The sequence below is a fragment of the Opisthocomus hoazin genome, chromosome 8 (assembly GCF_030867145.1).
Source record: "Opisthocomus hoazin isolate bOpiHoa1 chromosome 8, bOpiHoa1.hap1, whole genome shotgun sequence".
NCBI lineage: Eukaryota > Metazoa > Chordata > Aves > Opisthocomiformes > Opisthocomidae > Opisthocomus > Opisthocomus hoazin.
In genome coordinates, this window is record NC_134421.1 from 13,529,668 (window position 1) to 13,553,471 (window position 23,804).

At 45.1% G+C, this 23,804-nt stretch overlaps 2 protein-coding genes across 2 annotated transcripts in view; one reads left to right on the plus strand and one right to left on the minus strand.

Moving 5' to 3' along the window:
- The window catches only part of SYN3 (synapsin III), a 202,229-nt gene that overhangs the window by 86,171 nt on the left and 92,254 nt on the right, over positions 1–23,804 (minus strand). The window lies entirely within an intron of this gene.
- Positions 5,946–23,804, plus strand: part of TIMP3 (TIMP metallopeptidase inhibitor 3) — a 40,054-nt gene continuing 22,195 nt past the window's right edge. Inside the window, exon 1 of the mRNA XM_075427941.1 lies at positions 5,946–6,338. Coding sequence (XP_075284056.1) covers positions 6,215–6,338 — 124 coding nt within the window. The 5' untranslated portion in view covers positions 5,946–6,214. The remainder of the gene's footprint in view (positions 6,339–23,804) is intronic.

Genomic DNA, 23,804 nt, shown 5'->3' on the forward strand with positions numbered 1-23,804 from the left:
TCAGGCTCTCATCTCACCGAAAGGAAGGCTTGCCCCATAGCTGCTCATGGAGCTGATGCAGGGAGCAGACGTTACTGCTGTTCTGTGTCTACCTCTTCTTCCCCCAAATCCCCTCCAAGACCTCTACAGAGGTATTGTCTTCTGCAAGTTACGCTGATAGAAGCATCAAACATTGATTGCAGCCGTGAATCTGCTCATGAACTCTGCTGGCCACAATGCCGCAGAGCTGCCTTAAAGCTCTCTTAAAAATGTGAGGCATTCCAGTCATTTTAATTACTGTGCATTGCATAAGCCAGAAACCGGTTCATACAAAGGAACAACAGAAAAGTGATTTTCAATCGCTCTCACTCTCCTCTCTGCTTAGTGCCAGCCTCCAAAGCTCTGGGAACACCAGCTCTTGTTACCATTTGAAGCACTTCATCTGTTTGAAATCTCTTTGTTCAGTCACTTAAAGCTATTGATGCAGTTTAGAAGGGTTTAAACGAGAAAAACAAAATTTCAGCTTGGAAATGGCTACAGCAGCATGAAAGCAAAGCAAGAGAAATGGAAAAACTTAATATAAACAAAAATGAGAGAAAATTAATTGCTTGGAATGAGGCACAGGCAGGTAGAGCCAAGCAAATCACGTCGTGTCCTCCCCCCCCCGGCCTCTGTCAGACCATCTAATCACGGCCTCCTGGCTTGAACCCTGCATGGTACTGAGCCCTTTGGCCCTGATCCAGAAATGCACTTAAGCTTATATTTAACTTTGTGCATGTAAATGGTCCCGTTGACTTCAGCAGAGCATCTTGTGTGCTTAAAGTTGAACATGTGCCTTAGTGTTTTGCTGGATTGGGGCCAAAGAGCGCAGTCATGTGCAGGAAACATTTTCAGCTTGATAAGGCTGTTAAAAGATATTTCCTCGTTGCCCTTCTGCAGCTGATGCCACATCACAGCCTGATTTAAGGACCCCCGCATGACCAAGAGGGTGATTTCATATTCTACAATCCTTTATAATGTAGTACTCCTGGTGACACATGGTGCCTATGGTCTGCTCCCAGGCTGGGCGCGCTCTGTAAGCACAATCTGTAAAAGGATCCTTGAAGACTGAACGCAGTATAGAACCGTTAGAGCTGATGAAGGTTTAATGGTGTACCTCTGATTAAAAGCTTGGGGTGGGATAGAGTGTTACCTATGTCTGGCTTGCAGACAGGAAGGTGACATAATTCCTTTGCAACCTCAGAGAAAGAGATCAAATGAATTTTTTTTGTATGTATTTATAGAATCAAAGACATTTTTGAAGAGTCTTCTTATTTAAAGTAGTGTATGAAGTTCACTGATACAACAGAGGAATTAATAGAGGAGTTTTTTTCAACCTTTTTCACACATAAATCATAGCAAATAAGAACACTTTAAAAAAAACAGTATTCTCAAAGGACAATGTCAGAAAAACAGACATTCTGAAAAAGAAACAGATAATCAGGAAATACGAGAATCTTTTGCTGATGCAATGTGTGACTGCTCTGTTCTGCCCTATGACATGGTGTGGCTGCGCTGTAAAAAAGGGCTCTGAAAAGCACCTGTCCTTTCCCACCTGCTGCATAAAGGCAGAAAAACAATGATATCTCCTAGCGGGTGTGATGCTGAGCTGGTGTAAAGGATAGGAGGATCGTCAACTTTGAGAAAAGTTTTTAGGACAAGAGGAGGCTTTTGAGCAACTTGGCAGCTGGACAATTTAGAATGTTAATGGCAGAACTCCATGCTCATGAATCAAGTCAAGTTACTGTGGAAAAGTTAAAATGGAAAAATGCCCATACTTCGGAAGCTTTTAAAATGAACATCTTGTTCATGGAGGTGGCTGGCCTGTTTGGACTGCAGGCTGAAGTCTCTGAACTTTGTGCCGTCCTTAGTTTAAGGCAGCTGAGGTCTGGTCACGGGCTGGTGTTTTCAGCCACTGCATGTGTCAGGGTTTTTTTTCTCTGGTGGTGGTAGTGGGGTTATTTCTTTTCCTCTTTCTGTGTCTCTTTCCTCCTCCCTCCTTCCTTCCCTCTCTTCCTTTCTTCCTGCCTTTCTTTCCTCTCTCTGTTTTTTGGCCAGCAGTTCCTGTAGTGTGATGAAGCTTTTCTGTACTACTTGGGTTCAGGTGCTTTCGTCAGTTCAGAAGCAGCTTTCTGCCAGCGCCTGGATCCCTCACAACGAAATATAGAATCACAGAACGGTTTGGGTTGGAAGCGACCTTAAAGATCATCTGGTTCCAGCCCCCCTGCCATGAGCAGGGACAAATTCCATTAGCCCAGGTTGCTCAGAGCTCCATCCAACCTGGCCTTGAACACTTCCAGGGAGGCGGCAGCCACAGCTTCTCTGGGCAACCTGTGCCAGTGTTTCCACCCTCATGGTGAAAAATTTCTTCCCAATGTGGTCAGAAGGGAAGTGAATGGGCCTTGAATTCACTTACAGCAGCACCCTCTGCTTCTTGAAGGAACAGCCCGAAGTGCTGTTACCTCCGCCTCGGCAGCTGGCTCCGGGGCGGCCCTTTCCAGCCGCCAGCCGGACTCGGGGGAGCAAAGCGGCGCTGTGAAGGCGCTCCTGATGTGAGCCGCAGCGGGTGCCTGCGGACGCACCGGGCAGCCCCCCCGAGGTCCGCCCGACCCCCCCCTCCGGGGAGCCCGTCCCGGCGGGGAGCGCGCCCGTGCCTTGCCCAGCAGCGCCCCCTAGCACCGCCCCGGCGCTCCGCGGCAGCCCCGCTCCGGCGGTCGGCGTGGGCCCGGCCCGGTTTCAGTATCTGGTGACCTTCACCGAACGTGAGCTCTGATCTTCTCCTGTGAAGATCCAGGTCTTTACTTTCTCCTCCTTCCTCTGCTGCATTTCTTATGGCCATATAAGGCTTAAAGTTTTATCTAGGCAAAGGAGAGGAAGGGTAGGTTTTATTTCCTTTTTTCCCTTTGCGGTTTCTCCCATGCAGACAGGGCATAGAGCTGGAATTCAGAGAGAGTTCTCCCTTCGGCTCCTTCATTGCCTTTCTGTGTTACTTTGATCCCATGATCAAAATCTTGTCATCTGTTTAACACTCAGAACCCCTGCCTGGCTCTTCCAGAGGGCATTTTACTGGTAGGTCTCAAAGGACAGAGGCTAATATCAGATATCTAATAGATATTATCAGAGGAGAAGATACAATATGTCCATTTATAGACAATAAAATGAACATACAAGCAGGTTAAATGATATAACCAAGGCCTCCCAGCAGGTCCCTGGCCCGACTGAGCTTTCCTGTCTTTTATTTACCTGTGATTTACAAAAATAAAGCGCTTTGGTATCTGTGTATGAAATGTACCCTTTAAGTGACAAATACTGTTATTACTGTACAGTATCCAGTCCTGGTTGAAAAACCTGCATCCCTACTACTGTAGAGAAGTTCATCTCTGAAAAAAAAACCCTAGGTGTCAAAAAAGCAGGTGAATCAGCTAAGCCCTAACTGATGGAACACAGGTACTACTACTCCAGGCAATGCCAATACATGCATTAAAACATTTCTGGATCACCTCTCAAACAATGGTCTAGAAGATAGGGGTAAGCCTTGCCACACAGCCAGCCTTGCACACCACCCCTTCCAAGCGGATGTGCCCTGCTGCTGGATCGAGCTGTGGCACTCCTTTTCATCCTGAAAAGTAATTGCAGATTACCTCTCTGGGTTATATCTGAAGAGTGAACCTGTTCCTGTAATCCGCATAAACTCAGTGTTACTTTAACAAGCTTGGTCGTTCTCACCGTAAACAAACTACTTCCATGCCTTGGAGGGCCCTGTGTAACTGCAGTAACTTCTAGCCCTCTTCCTCTCCCTTTTCAGAAATTGAGAAGATGACTGAAAGGTTTGTTTTTCAGTCACCTCTGAACCTGTCCTGCGTCTGTGTGTTACAGTCACTCTTCGCATTTACACAGCACCCAACATATTTAAAGCTTATTACAAGGTGTTCATCTTGTTAGTCCTCAGAACACGCAGGAAAGGTGTTATTACAGAAATGAGGAAACATACTTAGAGGAGTTATTTGGCCAGAGAGCAAAGGGAGGTGCTGCTGGAACTGTGATTATAATCTGGTTGCGTGGGGGCCAAACTCTCTCTTATTTACACCAGTGTCGGTTATGGAATAACTTGGCTTCTGTTAGATATTGATCTGAGATGTTGATAGACCAGGTGTATCATGATGCTCATGATATCAAACTTTTTACAACAACAAAGAAAAAATGAAAGTGCCAGACAACACCTAATTTTTCTTCCATGTCACTCTGCTGAGGTCAGTGTTGTTTCTTGTTTACACCCGATGAGACTGAAACAACAGTGCAATCTGACAGGTTGAACTTCAGCTGTAGTACCTGGAGCAGACTGCTCGAGGACCTAAAGAGTTTTGCACGTAGGGCTTCTCATGTTGATTCAGACACTGACATGTTTAAATTGACTGTCCTGTGTAATACCCTGACTCATACGTACTGATATGACCCGCTAGCACTTCAAAACCATCGAATTTTTTCAGTGTGTTCGCTAATACCTGTTCCTGAGAAGCTCCTGTCACTATTATCCCATTACATGGATTGAGATTTGAAGCACAGCGAGCCAAAGCTCTCACAAAGGTCGTCTGTGTCACAGCAAGGGTAGGAACCTGCGTTTCCCACTAGTAGCGTTGTAACCTTGATCTCTACGAGCAACACCCATCCTGAAGCTTTTGTGTACCGATGCTCCAAATAAAAGCCTGCCTTTCCATAAAACTGGAGGTTTTAATTTTATATGGATGGTATGATTAAAGAAAAGGTGTAGGCAGGCTGTGCTTCACCCAGATGGAGCAGAACTGTAAATTTAAAGACTTAGCTGACTATTTAGAAATTTAGGACAGCTGGTGCCTGGCCTTTAATACCAGCGTAATTTATAACTAGACATGCCTAAGTCTTGTAAACCCCGTGGAAAGTACTCTGACATTATATACACTGGTTTGATACTGTGATTAATCACCCCTTGGTCCCCTTTGCAGGATAATAAGGCTGGCTGTATCTTGCAGCTGGAAATCTCCTTCCTTACATTCCCAGCTCTTCTGTAACGTTTACTTTTCTACAGCTGATAGAAGTTTACGGATCCAAAAGGGGATCAGGGAAAACAAAACAAACAGGACTCTTCTATAAATTGCACTAAAACTGCTCTGCTGAAATATACTTCGAGATTAAATGTTGGGAGGGCCTGGGCAGAGGCGACACTGCCTTTTCCAGCTTGGTTTTAGCAGTCTGTGACCCCTTTCTGACCGAAAGCCCCGAGCAGAGGAAGCAATGGGTGGTGGTGGAGAGAAAGGAGCATTTGAGCGGGATTAAAAACCGCAGGATGAAATCCTGGTGTACAGTTCAGCTAGGTCTTGTCCTGCTTCCCCTCCGTCCTCTTTTCACCGCCTGTTGAAAGAGGAGAAGCAGCAGCGCACTGCACTCCTCCCGCCTTTTCTGACCGCTTTCTGCGAGCCCTTCAGAACACTCTTTCACCTCCTCCGGTTTAAACCCAGCTGGCAGGGTACCGAGGGAAACAGCCCAGGCTTCCCAAGCGGGCAACAAACCCCGCGTGTGTTTTCCAGCACCCTGAGGCGTGGAGCGGGGCAGCCGCGGGGAGACAGGTCCTCACTGGGGCTGGGGGGGAACACCTCCCCGGGGCCGGGGCCAGATACTCGCCGATACCTCGGAGGTACAACTAGTTTTTAAGAGTTCCAACCAACCACCCGCCCCGGCGGGAGGGGACGCGGACTTCTCCTCAGAGCGGCCGGGCTACCTGCGGCGCCCAACCGCCGCCCGCGCGCCGCGCCGCGCTCCCCGCACTCTTCCGTATAAGGCGCTGCAGCCGCGGCCCCGCCCCCGGCCCGCCGGCCTCTCCCGCCGATGAGGTAATGCGCGGCTCCCATTGGCCGGCGGCGGCGGCGCCCCCGGAGCCCGAGAGGGCGCGATCGAGGCTATAACTCGGCGCCACGGCCCGGCGCGGCGCAGCGCAGCTCCGCACCTCGAAGCCATCGCTCGTCCCTCAGCCGCTGGCAGCCGCGGACCTGCCGTGCCCTCAGGCTCGCACCGGCCCGCCGAGCGAGGGCTGCGCTGCCGGAGCCAGCGACAGGGGTAGTGCGAGGGGTCGGTCGGGGTGTTAGGAAGGCGAGAGTAAAGCCGGCGGAACGAGCGGCCGCCCTCCCGCTCCGCAGAAGCGAGGAGGCACCTCGGGGGGGGAAACATGACGGCGTGGCTGAGCTTCCTCGTCGTGTTCCTCTGCGGCTGGAGCCTGCGGGACTTGGTGGTGGAGGCTTGCACTTGCGTCCCCATCCACCCGCAGGACGCTTTCTGCAACTCCGACATCGGTGAGTGCCGCGGGCCGGCCGCCGCTCCTCGCCCCCTCAGCCGTCCGCGGCGAAGCGGCCCCGCCGGGGCTGAGGGGAGTGTGTAGGGGGGGACTCCCCGCGCCTCAGGGAAGTCCCGAGGGGATCCCGGCAGCGGTCGGGCTGTCGCCGCGAGTCAGCCTTCGTCCCAGCGAGCAGGGAGGTGGGGCGGGTTAAGCCGGCGGGGAGACGGGTTACGGCTCCGCAGCTGTGCCCGGGTTCGTGAGGGGAGAGGGGTGCGGTGGCGGCTGCCCCGTCCCGCGGCAGCAGCGCCAGCCGCTCCCAGGAACACTGAAGGAACCAGGAGTTGTGAGAGCGGCTTGTAGAAGGGCGATGGGAGGTGCGGGCAGCCGAGATCTGCTCCGCAACCCGGTGACAGGATCAGGGTGAGCTCCGCCGAGCGGGGAACCCGCCCGTGGCGGTTGGCGCTGGGAGGTGCGGCTGACGCGGGCTTGCGCTGCGCGGGGAGCTGCAGGAAGGGCTGGAGGAGCGGCTGACAAGTGTCCGTGCTTTCTGCATGCTGCGTTGTGATCTCTGCAGCTGTGGGAAGGGCGTGAACACGCCTGCTTTTTGGGAAGTTGAAACGCTGTTACTGGGCCGTGGCTGATGTTCTCAGCTATGGGTTTTAGCATCCCTAGGGGTCTTCACTGCACTAACTTTAGGTAGGGGACAAGGGGAACACTCAAAATCTCTGAGGAGGAGGTAATGGAGACTCTTATCTCAAGTTCTTTGGTTTAGTTGTAGCCAAATACGGTTGCTGCTCGGTAAGTGTCCCGTGGCAAAGTATATGAAATAAATTATTTGTGTCCTTTGAGTTAACACTGGACACATACCCACAGAACAGTAAACACAGGCTGTCACTTCAGCAGTTGTGAGTGGACTGCATGAGTGAAGTCTTCCTGCACCTCTGTGGTTGTCTTAGTAGCACAGTGTAAAAGAGGTTGGGGGACTTTGCACTGCTGATACGCACACCGTACTGACTCCAAGCAGAGTCTGGAAAGAAATCCTTCTGGCAGCTGCTGTGGAAGCCAAATAGAATATAATTCTCACTGCAGCAGGTATGCACCTATTGCTATGAACCCTGCCGGTGGCTCTTTCAAGTTAGCCAAGCTTACTGGCAAAAAAAACCCCAAAAAATCTCTTTTGCCTTGAAGTCTTCTACAGAAATTGCAGTTGTGCCTGGTTATTCATGTCTAGTTTATGTAGTGTATCTGCTCTTGAATGCCAAAAAAACATTATGTGTTAGAAGTGCTGGAAAGGTTACAGTTTACTTCAGTGATGATAGCCTGGAAAATATTTATAAAATAGTTTTATACTGGGGAATTCTTCCAGGAAATGGCAGTATTCAAAGTTCTGTTGCCGTGTTCATAGTTTGGATCAACAACCGTGCCACCGAAGTGGCAACTACCAGGGAGATCGTCCTTTCTGTGAAAGTGAGATAAGGAAACCATTTTTCCACAGCTAAAACTGATGACAGCATGTGGCTCTCATTAGCTGCATTTTGGGAGAAGGTCTACTTTCTTGCTCTGATTAGGTCATGTTATACTAGATTAAGGGTAGTTTTCAGTTTAATTCAACTTCTTAAAATGTTGTTAAATAAATTTTTGTTATGAATATACGCAGACAATATATTTTTGCTAGACACAGAAGTGACTAGGTGTATGATAAACTACAAAGTTTCATATAATAGTGCTCTTAAACTTTGGACCACAAAGTTTTTCTGTTTGCTATTCTGATTTCTGGTTGAGTTCAAAGTCATCTCCTGCATCTCTCCTTTCTCCCTTGTGGACTCTTCATTATATCTCATGTCTTGGCTTTGCTCGGAGACATAGTAGTTCAAAAAGTTGATGTCAGTGGGGCTGTCATGCCTTCAGACATCAAAGCAATGCAAAGGAGGAGAAGCACAAGGGCAAAGAGCAATTCATTCTAGTAGATCACTTAAATGCAAGTTTGGTTCAGACTGCAGCTTTCTGTGGTGGGTTGAGGCAAACGTAAATCCTTACATTTGCTAGAACTGTCTGGAAAATGTGACGTTTCTGCAGGCTGATTTTAGTAAATGCCGTCATGTTCTTCATGTGCTGAAAGGGCAAAAAGCACAGTAAAGCTTTCTGGCTTTGGAGGAGTTAATCATCTCCATGGAAACTGATGGCAGTGTACTAGTGCAGTGTTTAGACAGACTAAACTACACGCTGGGTTATGAAACACATTGTGGGTAAGAAAGGGACTTGGCAGCAAATTTTTATCACTCTTGAAACTCCTGACAAAATACCAGCTGAAAAGGGAGGAGCCGACGCAGTAAGGGCTGGAGCAAAAGAGCTTTTTAAAATAGCTCCTAAAACAATGCAAGAAATTAACTAGCTAGGTGGCAGTCTAGGAGAGGCTTTTCATCTTCAGAAGCGCTGAACGTTGAAGAAGGAGAAAACTTTTAGTTTAGGAGTGTAATGCAAACTCTTACTGTTGGTCTTTCATGCCTTGCCAGTGAAGTCCTACTCTCAGCTTTAGTCTCTTCTTTACTCTGATCTCACTAGACATTTAATTTTTGATCTTCCTGTGGCTCAGTTCTGATACAGCCTCTCAACTCTGCAGCCATTAGAAGGTTTTAATCTTTACAGAAACAGATGCTCAGATAAACCCATTGGAAAGGGTAGGATTTCAATATGTACATCCTTTGAAACTGAAGGTTGTGGTCTTCTAAAGGAAGCTTGGACTCCATACACGACAATATTTTTTTTTTTTTTCTTTGTTGAAAAAAGAGAGGGAAAAGAAAAAAGGAGGAACTACTGCCAGACTGGTCACAAGGGGTCTTTTCACTCAGCCTGAGTGGTCCAGCATGATGAATGGAGCAAAAGTGAAGAGGTGCGTCTCATCTAGCCCTCTGAGGTCAATCAATAGCAAAATTGCTGCTTTAAGTCTTGTCTTTCTTTAACTGGATTGATAAGTGCCAGAACAGGCAGTACAATAATTAGACAAACAGCAAGACAAACAGCAACTGCTATGACTTGCCATCTGAACTTTGCTTCCTCCACTCCTGCCCCCTGCCTATGACCCCTTCCAGATGTGAGTATTTTTCTTTTATTTGAATTAAGAGACCTTTTGGAAGAAAAGACATCAGGCATGCTTTGTGCTATTGTGACAAAGCTGTGACATTTCCAGCTGGACATAGCTGACATGAAAAGGGTGTGTTTGTCTTTTTTTTTGCAGGAGCAGCAGGAACTTTGAGCTTGGCTGCTGAATGTTGCATTCACAGGTTTGGGGAAAACACCTCCTGCCTGGCCCTCTCTGCCCCACCTCCCCTTCAAAAAAACAAAAAAACAAAAAAAAAAAAAAAGAAAAATATGTGAAATTGCAGGCTGGATTTTGACAAACTAGTCTGCAAGTGATAAAGAAAGTACTTTGTCCACTCCACACCTATCTCGCTTTCATCTCGTGCATATACTTCACAAGAAAGCTATGGCACTACTAGCTGTCTCTTACCTAAGTTCAAAGGAGCTCAAAATAACATTCCTTTCTGTAGTTTGTGTTGAGGGAAGAACTGCCTCTTTCAGCAAGGATGCCAGTGGGTAGTGCCCCTCTCTGTTCTAATAACCTCAGCTCACCAAGAGTGGAGTTGGCAAGCTTTGGGGAGATGAAGGTAAGCTCTTGGTGCCCCTTGACATTAAGGAAGCCATTTGTCCCTCCATCCTGCCGTACCCATAGCACTGAGTTCATAACACCTGCAGTGGCCAGCCTCCTTTGAACCGAGAGCATCACATGGGAATACAGCAGAGAAGGAGGAAGCTTGTTAATTTGTTTGGCCCAAAGTCTAAGCACCCTATTGAAAACTTGTCCTTTTCTTTCACTGGTTTGCTTGAATTGATCATTCCACCTTCTCACTAATAAGCTAAGAGAGGAATAACTTGATCATACATGAGATTATGAACACGCATTCTTTGACTTGACATGGACCCTGTAGTGAGGTCACATGTACTGTCTTACCCTTTAAGGCAGACACATAGGGTCTGCCAAATTAGTTAAAAAGAATAAACCAGCTGCAATTAGTTATTATACCAACATTTTAACGTGAGATAAATTTCAAACAAATTTGTGGGTTACATGTTATGGTAATGGTTACAAAAGTGTTGTATTCACTTTGGAATGAAGGCTTTTGTTGAGGAAGTAATGATGTGGTTACACTTTAGGCTGGACTTCCCTTTGAGACATTTTAGAAGCAGGAACTCTGAGAAATTCCCCTTAAAGCTTAAAAAAAAATACTGTGAATTTCATTTTACATAGGAGGAAACTGAGGAGATTTGTTTCACTTTCATGGAATTCTAATGTCCATGGTAAAAATATGGTGAAAGAGGATGTTCTTTGTGCCTGGGCATGTGTTTTGACAGAAAGATGACCATTCTAAACTGGATCGTCCTATTTAATAGAAGTGAAAAATGTAAGTTGTTTATTTGTTGTTCTTGTTAGTTATTTGCAATTAAAGTCCATAGCAAAGTAGAGGGATGACCTTTTGGGATCTGGAGTTTATTACTTCTCCAAATGTATGTATTAAAAAAGATGTGGTGGAAATTACTGCTTGGAGGATGTAGTGCAGAATGTTATATAAGGCTCCTTTGGTATCTTTTTACTGTTGCATCTGCTCATTCCAGATTTCCTGCAGGAAGTAACTCCACCAAGACCTCTGAGCCAGCGGAGAGCCAGATGTTCTAACCTTGAGTCTTAGAGCTCTTTGCCTAATGTAGCCATTTCTTTCATTCTTATTTTCACTGATTTCCCACCTGTTATTGAGAACTCTCCATCTGCCAACTGCTCCTCTGATGTTTCTGGGAAGAAGCGAGCTGGTGGGAACATAGTTATGCACAACCACATGCAGTACTAGCGTTTTTTTAGCTTAACATCAGTTTTCATCTGGGGTGGGAAAGAGCCTGCTTTCTTCATGCCTGGTATTCAGGATGAGCAGATTTAGTTTTTTGACCATAGAAGTGGCACAAGGTGACACATTCATTCTCAGCTTCATGGGTGGACTTCACATTTTCCAAGATCCTAAATACAATTAGTCCTGGCCTTTCAGAGTCTCTTAGATATGGCAGCTGGATTGGCATCTGACGAAATGGATCTCTGTACTCATGCATAATCCTGCTGACAGTCATGGTGGGTGGGACAAAGAGCCTTGAGTAGGACCACTCAGTGAGTCACCTTGGTCTTAACTGGATGTTAAAGCTATTAAGGTGAAAATTTAGTTTTGTGATGTAACAGTGTTGTGTGAGGTCGTATTTCTTTTTCCTCGCAGCTCCAATACCATGTGGTGCTCTTATGTAGCCCAACCAGGCACGCATCACTGCAGAGGGGAGCCTGTTTGGTCTGGGCAGGAGGTCTTCTCATTAAATGAAACTTCTACCAGATGCTCTCTGGAAGCTCATAAGAGCTATTAAACCTGAGAGGACAGCTTGGTTTGAGTTAGCAGACAGGGCCAATGGCATGCTATGCTTGCCAGCTCTGAACGAGACTAAGTGGAGGGACTAATTTCAGTCCTAATAGTGTCTGGAGTGCATGTGGTTGAGTTTCCTTTTAACGATGAGATTTTTTTTTTTTGGTTCAAGGCGAAGAGGCTTTTGCTCTGATGTGCTGCTTATTGCTCTAGACTTTCAGGCTATGATTCTGTCTTTCACATGTTATAAATTGGAAACAAATAATACTGGTGAAATGATAGTAGTGTAAAAGGTAAAAGAGGAAAATTTGACCTTCAACACCAATTAGTTAAGCAAATGCAGAGTTCATTAAACTTAAAGGCCTACTGTAGCTTATCTAAACCTCTGAAGAGCCTCCACATGTGACACTTGAAATTTTACTGGTGTAGCTTTAATGGACTGTTACTGCTCTTCCAGCTAACTACACCTTACATAGACTTCTCTGAGACAAGGTTGATCGGAGCAGCTGCCTACATCTGGAACTGTTGCAAGACTCTCTTCACTTTTCCTCAGCTTTGTGGCACTGAATGCTTGTTGCAAATAGCAGAGCAGAAGGTCAACCTCTTTGGTAACCATCTGTATTTAAGTACTTGGGGCACAGAGGAGGGAAGCACACTGCTGGCGCTTTATTAAAACCCAGAACACTTTCTCTAAAGCAGATACCTGGAAGAGCATGCCAAAATTAACAGTGCTTTGTGTACTGGTGACTCTGCCACCAGCGTTATAAGAATGTTAACCAGCGAACTTCAAATTTCTTCTAATTTTTAAGTACTAGGGTGGTGCTGGGCCTGAGGTCATGAGATCATGGTGGGTTAAATGGATTTGGACCCGCTTACACTAGATTTAAATCTGTCCCAGTTATCAATATGGAAAGGAAATACTGGACCAGCCTCATAACTTGTGTAAAGCAGGTGCAGTGCCACTGGTCCCAGCAGTGTTTCACCATCTTGTATCAGAGTTGGATTTGAGTGGATGGTTTCAGGTTTCTGAGAGAAATGCTACAAATGCTAGAATGCTTAAGACTATTGTTAAAAAAAAGTTAACCTTCTACTGTAATGTGAAGTAGTTCCCTTGAGTGACCAGAGTGAAGATTTAGTGCCTTAACTGACAATATCTAATAACATAAAAATGCAAGTAGTTTTACACAACCCTGATTATTTTATTTATTCAACTTTTCTGCCAGCTAGAAAAGATTCTGGGAGTCTTTTGGAAACAAGATAGAAGTCTTTTGAGTTGCGTGCTGGTAAAATAAATGTTGACTATGAATAGTCCAAATTCCTGCTAGTGTTTATGTAAGACCTTTCCAAAGGGCGATTTCAGTGCTTAGAAACAGTACAGAGAAAATAAAACTCAAGTTAAGTAGCAGAGACGCATATGCAAAAACTAACATCAAACCTCCTCAAATATCAGCAATGCTTTGCCTGATATGTAGACTCTCATTTTTGTTTTAGGAAGAAAGGAGGTGATGGCGATTCAGGGTGTCCCTCCTGGGACTGAAATGCACCGGGAAGCACCAGAGAGCAGTGCTCAGAGAGAATGTCGGGGAGGCCGTTGTCAACTTGGGGATAAGGTCTTGGATTGTGCTAGTGGGGAACTGGCAGTCTGTGTCAGTGGGCTCAGCTCTGAAAGCTTCTGTCCATGTTACAGGTGGGGGAAGAGGATGATCACGGAAATAAGCTCAGTGGAAAACTTGTGATGGGAGAGATTATTTAGGAGCTGTGGGAGTGGCAAAGGCCCTTCAAAGACTAGTCTCAGAGTGTGAGGAGGAGAAGGAGGATTACTGGAGAAGGGAGAAGCGCTGTATGGAAGCACTGATGAAGAACTAGATACAGGCTGGTCAAGCTAAGAAGAATAATTAGCTGTGACACATGGCAGGCCACTCCATCTGAAACTGTGGGACATGCCCAACGTGGATCTAATCCATCCAGGAGGGCAAATGGGTACTGTGGTTTCAGGGAGCACGTGAGCGGGAGAACCCACGTAAGACAGTGCAATGCTCTGCTGATTGATCTCTTAACAGCCTGTAGCATGTTTATTTCTAACTGGTAATCAAGGCTTAGGCTTTGAAGAAGCATGGCTGGGTGGACTGGCCATGGACAGAGCACACACACTTTAATCTATCTGGACTCTAGCCAAGCTGTTGCTTTCCTCCATTCAGACGAATGCAAAGTCCCTTCAAGAAGCGCGAGTTGCATAGGTGTGTGTGCAGTGCTTGGGCTCCTTTTATTTTTGCCAGGGGAGTTATAAGGAAAATACAGCTTAGCAGGAAAATGATGCAGATTGTGCAGCAGGAGAAGCAAATGAAATTAAGCCAGATGTAACATCCTGTTGGAAGGTACTTTTGATGTATGTGAAGTAGTAACCTGATCCACTGCACTCAGGACATAAAAGAGCATGCAAACGGCAGCGCCATCATTGTTCAAGACCTGGTTGTTATTGATTCTTGACAAAAATGCACACTCAAATCAAAAATCAAGTCTTCCTTAGTTACCCATCTGTTGCTGAAGAGTTAGAGCATTGTAATCCTGCTGGTTTTTAGGAGCCTGGAATTAGTTTACTGGGGAGGTAAAGAAAGGTATGTGAAAGGGCCCAAGAATGAAAAGGAAACCCCTTCTTAATTTCTTGACTTTGACATGAAATGGCCCAGGTTTCTGCTTGCCTGCACGATCACCTGTACTTCAGCAAAGCAGATAAATTGCACCAAATGTGCACAGTACTTGCACAGATAGTGATGGCTACACCAGGTGCAACAGCGTGAACGTAACGTGTTATTACTTCTTGCTCCCTGGTGGTTCATTTAAAAAAACATAAATCCCACAACAGCACACAGGAAACAGGAGTACTTCTGTTCCACAAGGCCATGTTCAAAATGACCCAAGCTCCTGCTGGCCTAGACCGAAGGACATGAATTTTAACTCCCTCATGCTGTTGTGTAATTACAGTATGAGGACTTCAACATCTGTTTCCTTTTCTCCATATTTCCCACTGTATTTGGTGTTACTGCAGTGCAGCCTGCAGGGAGGCCTGCGGGCATTACGTTACTCTGTTAATTTTCTAAAGAGCAGCACTGGAGCGTTTGTTCAGACAACAAGTTCAGTCTCTCATGCTCAGTGAATCCATGAACAAGCAGAGGTCTTGCTCTGACATTTAATCAGCCCTCTCAAATTTCTTCGATCAGCTGTAAATAGGAAGTTCTCCCCCTAGTGAGCAGGGTTTGGTGTTGGTCTCCAAACAGTTAAAATATAAGGGGGAAAAAATGCGCTTGCTTGTACCAAGACAGGAAAACCACAGAATGGAAAACTTCCACTTGACTTTGAAAGGCAGGAAATGGCTGGTGTTGGAAAGGCAGCAGGTAGAGGAGCAGAGCGCCAGAGGATATCTGTAGAAAACCAGCTATTCCCCAGACACTTCTTCAGCTCCGTGTTCTTTTGAGGAAAGGAGTTCCAGGCTGGCCCCACTGTTCCAAGCCCTTTATACGCTTTCCAAACACCCGCCCCAGTTTCCTACTTCCTGCTTCTTCTGACGCTGCTATAAATATCCTGCCTGCTTTCCATAGGTCTAGAGATATGCGTGTTGCGGATTAAAGGGGATTGAGGTGACCGTATGAAACAGCCTTTAGACCCGCTCTTGTGAAGTGCGTGATTGCTGGCTCCTCTGCTTTAGCTTGTGAAGTGTGAGGTTGCTGGCTCCTCTGCTTTAAATTTCCCTGGGAAAATGGAGGGAGTCCTTTAAGAGTGAAACAGTCTCCCTGTTTATCATACTCACCTCTGGAATAGGATACATAGGCCTGTTTCTAAGTAAACAATTTCCTCTAATAAATAATATACTACATATAGCTCAGAGCTAAAAGCTGAAAAATTTCTGGTATTTGGAAGAAGGGAGGGTGGGGAAAAGAGGTTTAAGAAGGAACAGGAGACACTAGTCAAGGGACGACACTGCATGTAAAAGTATAGCACTTGCAGTAATGAATACCTTAAATGCACTGGTGAAGAAGATCATTCCAAGAGGAAATAAAATAGCAAAGTGACCTCTGGGGCACTTAAGTATCTGTCATGTACTGTACTTCAGTTGCCACAGAGTACAGGTCCCTCCCTTAGCATCCCGCAGGGCAAAAATCACAAACCCAGAGAAGCGTGGGAAGACAAGAGCAGCAGTTCCTCTGCAAGAGCATCAGTATTGAAAAGGATTGTGCTGGGGGTAAGGGCAGGATGAATTCTTAAGCCCTGTGTTTTACTTCTCTAAATATGAAGAGCAGCGCCTGTCCCTTTTTTCTTTTTTTTTCCCTTCTCTTTTTTTTCCCCAAGAGAAAAAAAAAAACCCTTTTTTACCCCAAGAGGGTAGGGGATTAAGGATTTAGTTGGTTATTTCCTGAGAGGATCAAGATAAAAAGGAAACTTCAGTAAGTCTGTTTCCATCTTCTCTACAGACAGTATATTTTCAATAGAATTAAGCAGCTGTCCTGCTTTTACCCAACCATGTAACAGTTTGCAGCTTTACGAAGAAGCACAGAAACAGAGGATTCCACAACATCAGACAGAACTCCTAGGTGGCACTTTAAAACCCAAAATTATCACAGGAAGGTTTTAATGGAATATTATCCATTCAGAGAGAAGCTCAACTAGACCTGGTGGCAAACAGCCAACGACCCTTATCAGTATGTGGGCTTTAACACCTTTACTTTGGAACAAGCACCCTGCAGCAGAACCTGTGATAGTGAGTCCAGCTAGGCTGGAGTTCTGATGCTGATAAAATATACCTCCCAGAAGCCTGCTGTGGGGTAGTCTGACTTTCCCCGTAGCCCCGTTCTGCCGCTGTCATCCTAATTCCCGGTAGTTAGAGACTGATTCAAACCCTGCAGTTTTAACTTCCTTCCAAAACTCTTTAAAGGCATTTGTTATTTTAACTCTGGAGTCTATTTTTGTTATCAATATGAACGTCTAACCAACCTCCCACATGCATTCTAAGCTGCAGCTATCTCTTGAGTTTCCCAGTGTGTTCTGGTTTGTTCTTTTTCTATTTGACTGGGAGGCCAACAGGATGGGAACCATGAATTTACTTACATTTTGTTCTGAGGATTCTCTTGACACCAAATAATTATGGGACTGTAAAGCTAGGACTAATAAATCCTGTGTTACAGAGCCCTGCATCCCTCTGTGTTGTGTGGTTTAGCAGAAGCCTGCTGGAGTAGCACTGCCAGCTTGATCTCAGGGAGACTTGTCCTTTCCAACAGACTGACTCTTGAAAAAGCAGCAAGCAAAGTGGGAAGCGGGTCCTTGCTGGCCTTTATTCCTATGCCATGTTTAAATTGGTAGAAGAAATAGTGTAGATTGAAAGAAGCAGACAGCACCTGTGTATGTGGCTGGATGGGAAACAAAGCTTTCACTAGTACCGGAAAGTTTTCAGGCCAATAGGTTCCTTCCTGTCAGTGCAAGATCTCATATTTGTTTCTGAATGTCCTTCTCCCATACTGATTTCCTCCAGTACTAAAGGCTGGAAGAGGTAGGGTAAAGGAAAGCACTGCGTCTTTTTTTCCCTCCTGTCTCAGAAACTGCTTTCCTGTTTGTCTTTTATGCAGTATGGCAGCTTCAGCCATTGACGTAAACTTTGTCCTTTGTGCTGTTCAAAGCTCCCCTATTCTGAATTTGACAACACTGCCTGCACACGTTCTGCCTAGGCTGCCTTTTTGACAGGACAGGAGAGCAAACAGAACAGGGTCCCAGGGTGATGGTTGTCTTGGCACCCCTGGGGGTTCACATTTTTGTGCAGGCTCTATATTTGTTCATCAAGCCCTCATCAGGTCGGCACATGGCAGAGTTCCTTGCAGTGTATATTCCTCAGTGTATGTATGGACCAACGAGGAAAGATTCACTGAAGTTGTTATTGAGAGATTATTGTGGTGGTGCTTTGAGGCAGGCATCACCAGGTTACACTGTAGAAAAATATGAAAAAGGCAGTTTTTGTTCAAAAAAATACCCGGAGTCCTGAAGGGGGCGAAAAGAATTCAGAGGAGTTTTCTAGGAGGAGCTGCTTAGCCCACTTCGACTTCATTCTGTGATGAAATCATCAGAGCTCACAGCACCCATCTTAACTTGGTCAATTAGATCTGAAATGCTCATACATGTTATTTCCCCTCTGAATTTTGAACTATATCTCTCTTCTATAATTTTTCCTCATGAGAACATCTCCACTAGAGTTGCTGCAACAGCTATATTGTCATAAACATACTGAAATTAAGTAATGTGGACAACCTGTGTACACGGGAATCAACAGAGCTATAATGGTTAAAATAAAAAGTCTTGTTTCTGTATTTCCAGAGTAATTTCACTTGGCAAAGACCAAGCACTGAATGGAACTATACACTCATGAGCTAGCTACATGTTCGCCTGCCAGTTTAATAGCAAGAGCAAGCAGGATCTGTGTTCCGTTCACCCAGAAAAGAAAAACTACTTTTTTTTGTGAGATTTCACTGTAATGATAGTGGTTTCAGCCCCATTTTGGTTTTAGAATGTATTGGCAGCAAAGCTGCAGCTGGCAGGACCAGGGAATGCCAATTTGCTTTCTGTAGAAGCAGTAATGCTTCAACAATTCAAGGCTGTATTTCTTCCCTGCCCTGTTTGGAAGGTGGCAGGGGAATCCTTGCTTGTCGTGGTGCATTTTCACTAAATTCCCTTACCAGAGAATGTTACTGCGAACTGTGGCAAGAAGAATGTAATCTGTGGCTGTTTTGCATAGCTGGATAATTTGTTGGGGTTTTTTTTAAGCCAACTTGTGACTCTCTGAGGCTAGAACTGCTCCAAAGCTTATTAATAGCAGTCCTTGTCATTTTAGAGGCTTTTTCATTTCATTATTATACATACATACTAATTTCTGGATTTGCTAATATGCACTTGTACTTCCTCAGCTTCCTTGCTTGTGGAAGCAACAGCGTGCACCAGTAGTCTGGTTTTGTTAACTGGGGTTCTGCTTATCCCATAGAATATTAGAAGCAGACATGAAACTACACATTGGTAACCACACCTCTGATTTTTCTCGGGGGAAGAAAGCTATGTAACTATTCTTAGTTGGTGTATTAAGTGTGAAATTAAGCAGTTCCAAGGGGATGAACAACTGCTATTCAGAGGGAGTGCCTTTGTGCTTCTGTCCTCTCCTGAGAGCTACAACAGTTCAGTGTTCTTGACTCAAAGTGTTTCCCTTGGTGTAGTGGAAAATCAGAGCTGAGCAAGGCTGCTGAAAAGCCGGGCTTAGACGTGTGCCTCGTGTGCGTGTGTGTACATCTTGCAGTTCAGTGATGACCCTGATGACTTCTTGAACTTTTAATGACAATGCAGCTGTCTGTTCATGGTGCTAATTAACCCTAAAGCTGATTCCTCCCTCCCCCTCGTTATCCATTCTGTGAATGAGATGTGAAAACAAGAAGAGGACTTTTCCCGTGCCCTTAGGGCTGTCTGAGCCTGGCAGCAGTGACCCTGCTTGAGTAGAACTGAAAGAGCTCCTACCCAATGGCCCATACTCCTTTTTAATAGGTTATTAAAATTCCACCTTCTCCCCCTCCCTCTAGTCCTGTTACAGTTGGGAGCGAAGACACTTGGGGGAAAAACAGCTGCAGGAATAACTTTCCCTCTTTTCTTTCGGAAAGGCAGAGACAGCTGTTCAGTCCGCCAGTCTAGGGATTCCACTACTGCTCATTTAGGGCCTGATCCTGCTCCAGTTAAAATCAGTGGGAAGATTCCCCCTGGGTTCAACAGGCAGTTGAAGGAAGCAGCTTCAGGAAGCAGCCTGCAATCAAACAATACTGTGTCAAAATGTTGGAAACAGCTAGAAAGGAAAAAGAGAGTAGGAAGGCATTTGTCACGGAGTTGACTTGCTGACTTGCCTGCAATCTCAAAGTACAAGCACTCAGCAAGCCAATGTTTTACTTGAGGAACAGGTTAAATTAGTGTGTTTGTAGTATCCTAAGTTGCTTTTTAAAGATGGCCCTAGTATGTCTGTGTTCATTTAGCCTGCAGTGTTGACAGACTTTTATTGGCACAGTGAATTAAAGGACCGATCTCTGACATTGAATGCTTATATTAGTTTAGATAGTCTTTGAGATCATAGGGAATAATGGCTTACTTCTTGAAATGATGCCAGTTCTTAGCACCTGCAGCTCTCATTGGTATGAATTTACTTAGTGCTTCTGAAAAATAAGAGGAAAAATGGAATTTACTCTTGCTTCTGTCATTAGAGCTTGTTGTCACCTCTAATTTATACAGTGAAAGAGGAATCTAGAAACTTACTGGAGAGGGTTGGAATTGCTGTTCCATAGAGAATTTTGAAATGGTGGAAATGTACTCAATCCGAAGTGTGAGGGGAAAATGAAAATATCAGCGTCTTTGGCATGGAATTTTCTGGAAAAAGTGATTCTGATACTTCTGAATCTTATGTTTTGAAGGGTGAATTCAAAATGTCCGTTTTGAATGAAGGTGTCATTTCACATCAACATTTAGACTTCAAGTGCAGCTAAAAAGAACTGCTGATTCAGGGTGAAAATAGGTCTCAGTTCTTCTGAGAAGAAAAATGAAAAACAATTTTGCTGAAGTTGATGCTTTACTTAGATATTTGTGGTTTGATTAAAACCACGTTTCCTGACAGGAAAAAGCATTTCCAGAAACATTTCTATCAGTCCTGTCCCTGATGGTTTAACAGGAACAGCTTCCCCTTCTGGAAGTGCTGATTTTTGATCAGGTTACACGCTACCTCTCAAGCTGGGGGAGATTCCAGTTCACTAGCCCTCTGGGGTTTATAGTTACTTTTTCTGAATGCTGAGAATTCCATTTAAAACACAAATCTAGATACCCTTCCTTGGCCATGGGCAGTTCTCCTTGGATTTGCTGCATTAATGAACAAACAAAGTTTGTGGTTGTGCTGCTGCCACTGGACTGAGACGAGGTATTTCCCCTTGTGTTTCTGTTAGTTCCCACCCTGTCAATGTTTAAACATGCTTACACCTTTGTTCCAGGTGTGAGCTGAACTGGAGCCCTGAAAAGCTGGCTCTTGGGAGGGTGGTTCATTACTTTGCCAAAATAGTCCTGTTACAGTAATGCCTCAGGAGACCTAGACAGGCAGGAAGCAGTCAGGCTCAGTGCGTACCCTGGTAATGATTACCCTTATCTGTAAACACACAGCAGTGCAGTGTCCAGAGAACTTCTGCCTCCCAAAACAGTTAATGGCCTTAGAGCATTCAGAAATAGCATTCACTGTGCCATACCAGGGTGACTGTGAAATGACTATCCAACCATATCTTGTGACTTTTTTTTTTTCTCTACAAAGTTACAAGGACAACTAAGAAGTGCTACTTGAATGTAGGCTTACCTCGCTCATATTGGAAGTTTGTGAAAGTTTTTGGTGGGAATATGTTAGGAAGTTCTCAAACTCCAGTAGCACAGATGAGCTAACTGACTGGTAGGTTCACTTAAAGTAAATCTCTGTCAGATTCATACAGTCAGACTTGAGAATTTCCATATAAAACCCCACTTAATTAGCAATACTGACAAAGAATGTGTGGGTTAGTTTTGGATTTGTATAAATATCTGGTGTGCAAAAAAAAAAAAAATCAGCAGTTGGTGATAGACAGGCACTGCTAACCATTCAGTGTGTTCTCTGTGCTTACAGAAGTCTAGTTAAGAGTCATATCTCACTAGTATTTCATTGGGAGGACCAGGATGCACATGAATGTCCAAGTAATGTCACACAGCTTCTGGAGATCTGTTCTCATTATGGCCTATTGGGCTATTCAGAAACATGATATTTTGATGAAAAGTTTGTATCAAGGAAGTTTGGGTAATAAAAGAATGAGATAGTTGCACCGTTTCGCTGTCCACTGCAGTTCCTATGGAACAACTTCAGCCAGTCTGTCAGTCAGGGAACTTCTGAGAAAACTGTTTGAAGAGCAAAGGTAACAGGCCAGTGTCTGCCTACCGTTTCTGCTGTCAGTGCTCTGTCTTTGCACAGGGAAAACCCTGCATCTTCAGAGCCAGAGGATGTACAGTGTGCAGTATTTGTGTTACTCATGTAAAGAGTTATTGGTTATAGATGTTCTTAGACTTCCAGGTCTTCTCATTACCTCTTGTGAGATGCCTCGTATCACTCTCCTTTTTTTTTTTTTCTTTACCTTTCTTCCCACAAGAGTCAAAACTTCTGGCCTTTGATATCCCTTTGAAGGTCCAAAATGATGGATGATGTTTTGGAACACAGTTATGACAGGGCACTACATGGGATCCTGGAAAATTCTGGATAGGTGGGCAAATTGGTCAGTGTGGGGTTTGCCCTGATATTGTCCTGACCTTGACCTGTAGTCTGACTGGGAACTGTGGTACATGAGACTCATTCAGGACGCGGGGAGGTTTTCTGCTTGCTTTAATGAACACTGAATCAGGATCCCAGTGCTACACCTATGTCTTTAAGTGGTGCTCAGACTTCTGGGTAAATGTAGCTAAGCTCAGCTATGTAGTATTAATGGCTGTGGTTACATAATAGACATTAATAAAATGGGCGGTTACTAAATTCCTTAAGCGTTATGATAAACCAGAACTGTGTCCTGAACACATCCAGTGTGTGTGAACAGTTTGCAGCTGTCAGCTGACAACCTGTCAGCTGCTGAACAATTTATAATGGCTCAAGAATGGTGGGCAAAGGTGGGCAAAGGTACTGATTCATTGATTGAATGAAGGTATCATTCCAGGGTCAGGCGGGCCTGACACTAGGTCCCGTCAGATCCAGTGCAAACAGGAACAGCAGAGCAGCACACGTAGGCCTGACCTGGTTAAATATGTCTACCTCTTTGGCGTGGACAGCTGCTTAGCCTATCAGTTTAATGCAAGTTTTCTAATGCAGGAAGGAATTTGCAGGCCCACCCAGTACCCTTGAAATCTATACATGTTCCCAAACAGTTCTTCCTCTCTAGCTCCTACGTGCAAAAATGAGTGTAAACCATGTGATCAGTGGAGTGCAGCCTCCCCGCAAAATGCTGGCACCCGTCCCAGCTGGGCGAGGTGCTGAAGCAAGGAGAGTCCTCTGAAGTAAGTTGCTGAAGCAGGGAGTGTCCAGCCCTGTGGCTTTTGATACTCCCTGTTTTGAAAGGTTTACATGGGCTGTAAGAGCTGCCCTATTTCTAACGTGCAGAAGAAAACTGCTTTCAGATGTTCTCTTTAGCAGCACTTCCTCCTCCTCCTGGACCATTTGTATGTGAGCTCCCAGTGCATTCATGTAGACTAATGAATAGGCAGATTTGGCTCAAGAATTTTCTGTTGCCTCCTTGAAAAATAGAGTGGTGAGTTTATGATGCTTGTTAACTCTGGATATCCCACAGAGGAAATCTAGCACTAAGGAGCAAAGGCATGCCAGTCCTATGTAGCTGGCTTTGCAGATGTCTCGCTGTTACATGAAATGTAAAGTAGCATCTACCAGGTTCAGCCCTGGACATTCACTGTATATGTAGTTGAGTGCTGGATCACAGCATCTTCTCCCCCTTCTTGTGATGTATGCGAGCAGTCTCTTGGCTGCTTGAGGAAGATCGTGGTTTTGTTCTGAGAACCAGACATCGAGCTGCAACACAACAGCTTGCAGAAGGAATGGCAGTGTTCCGATAGAGCAACTTATCTACAGCTGTGCAGGCTCAAGACATTTCTTTCTCAGCAGAACTTAAACTTCCTGGGAAATTTGCAGTCAAAAAGAAAAAAATGGAACAAAAGGGTGTGTCTACACTAACTCTTCAGCCTCAAATCTCCTCACTGCATACCTGTGTTGATGTATGTGTAAAAGTAACATCATCTGAAAATTTGCAGCAACAGACATCACATTTGAGGACTGTGTGTTACCCATGCTCAGGATCAGCAGTACTTTATTCTTTAAGCAGTGCCTGTGACCTCAAGGGAGCGAGTGTCTGCCCTGTGTGAATCAGAATAGGATTTCTGTGATTGTAGTAGGTTCTTTAAAATACCAGTCGATCCATTTT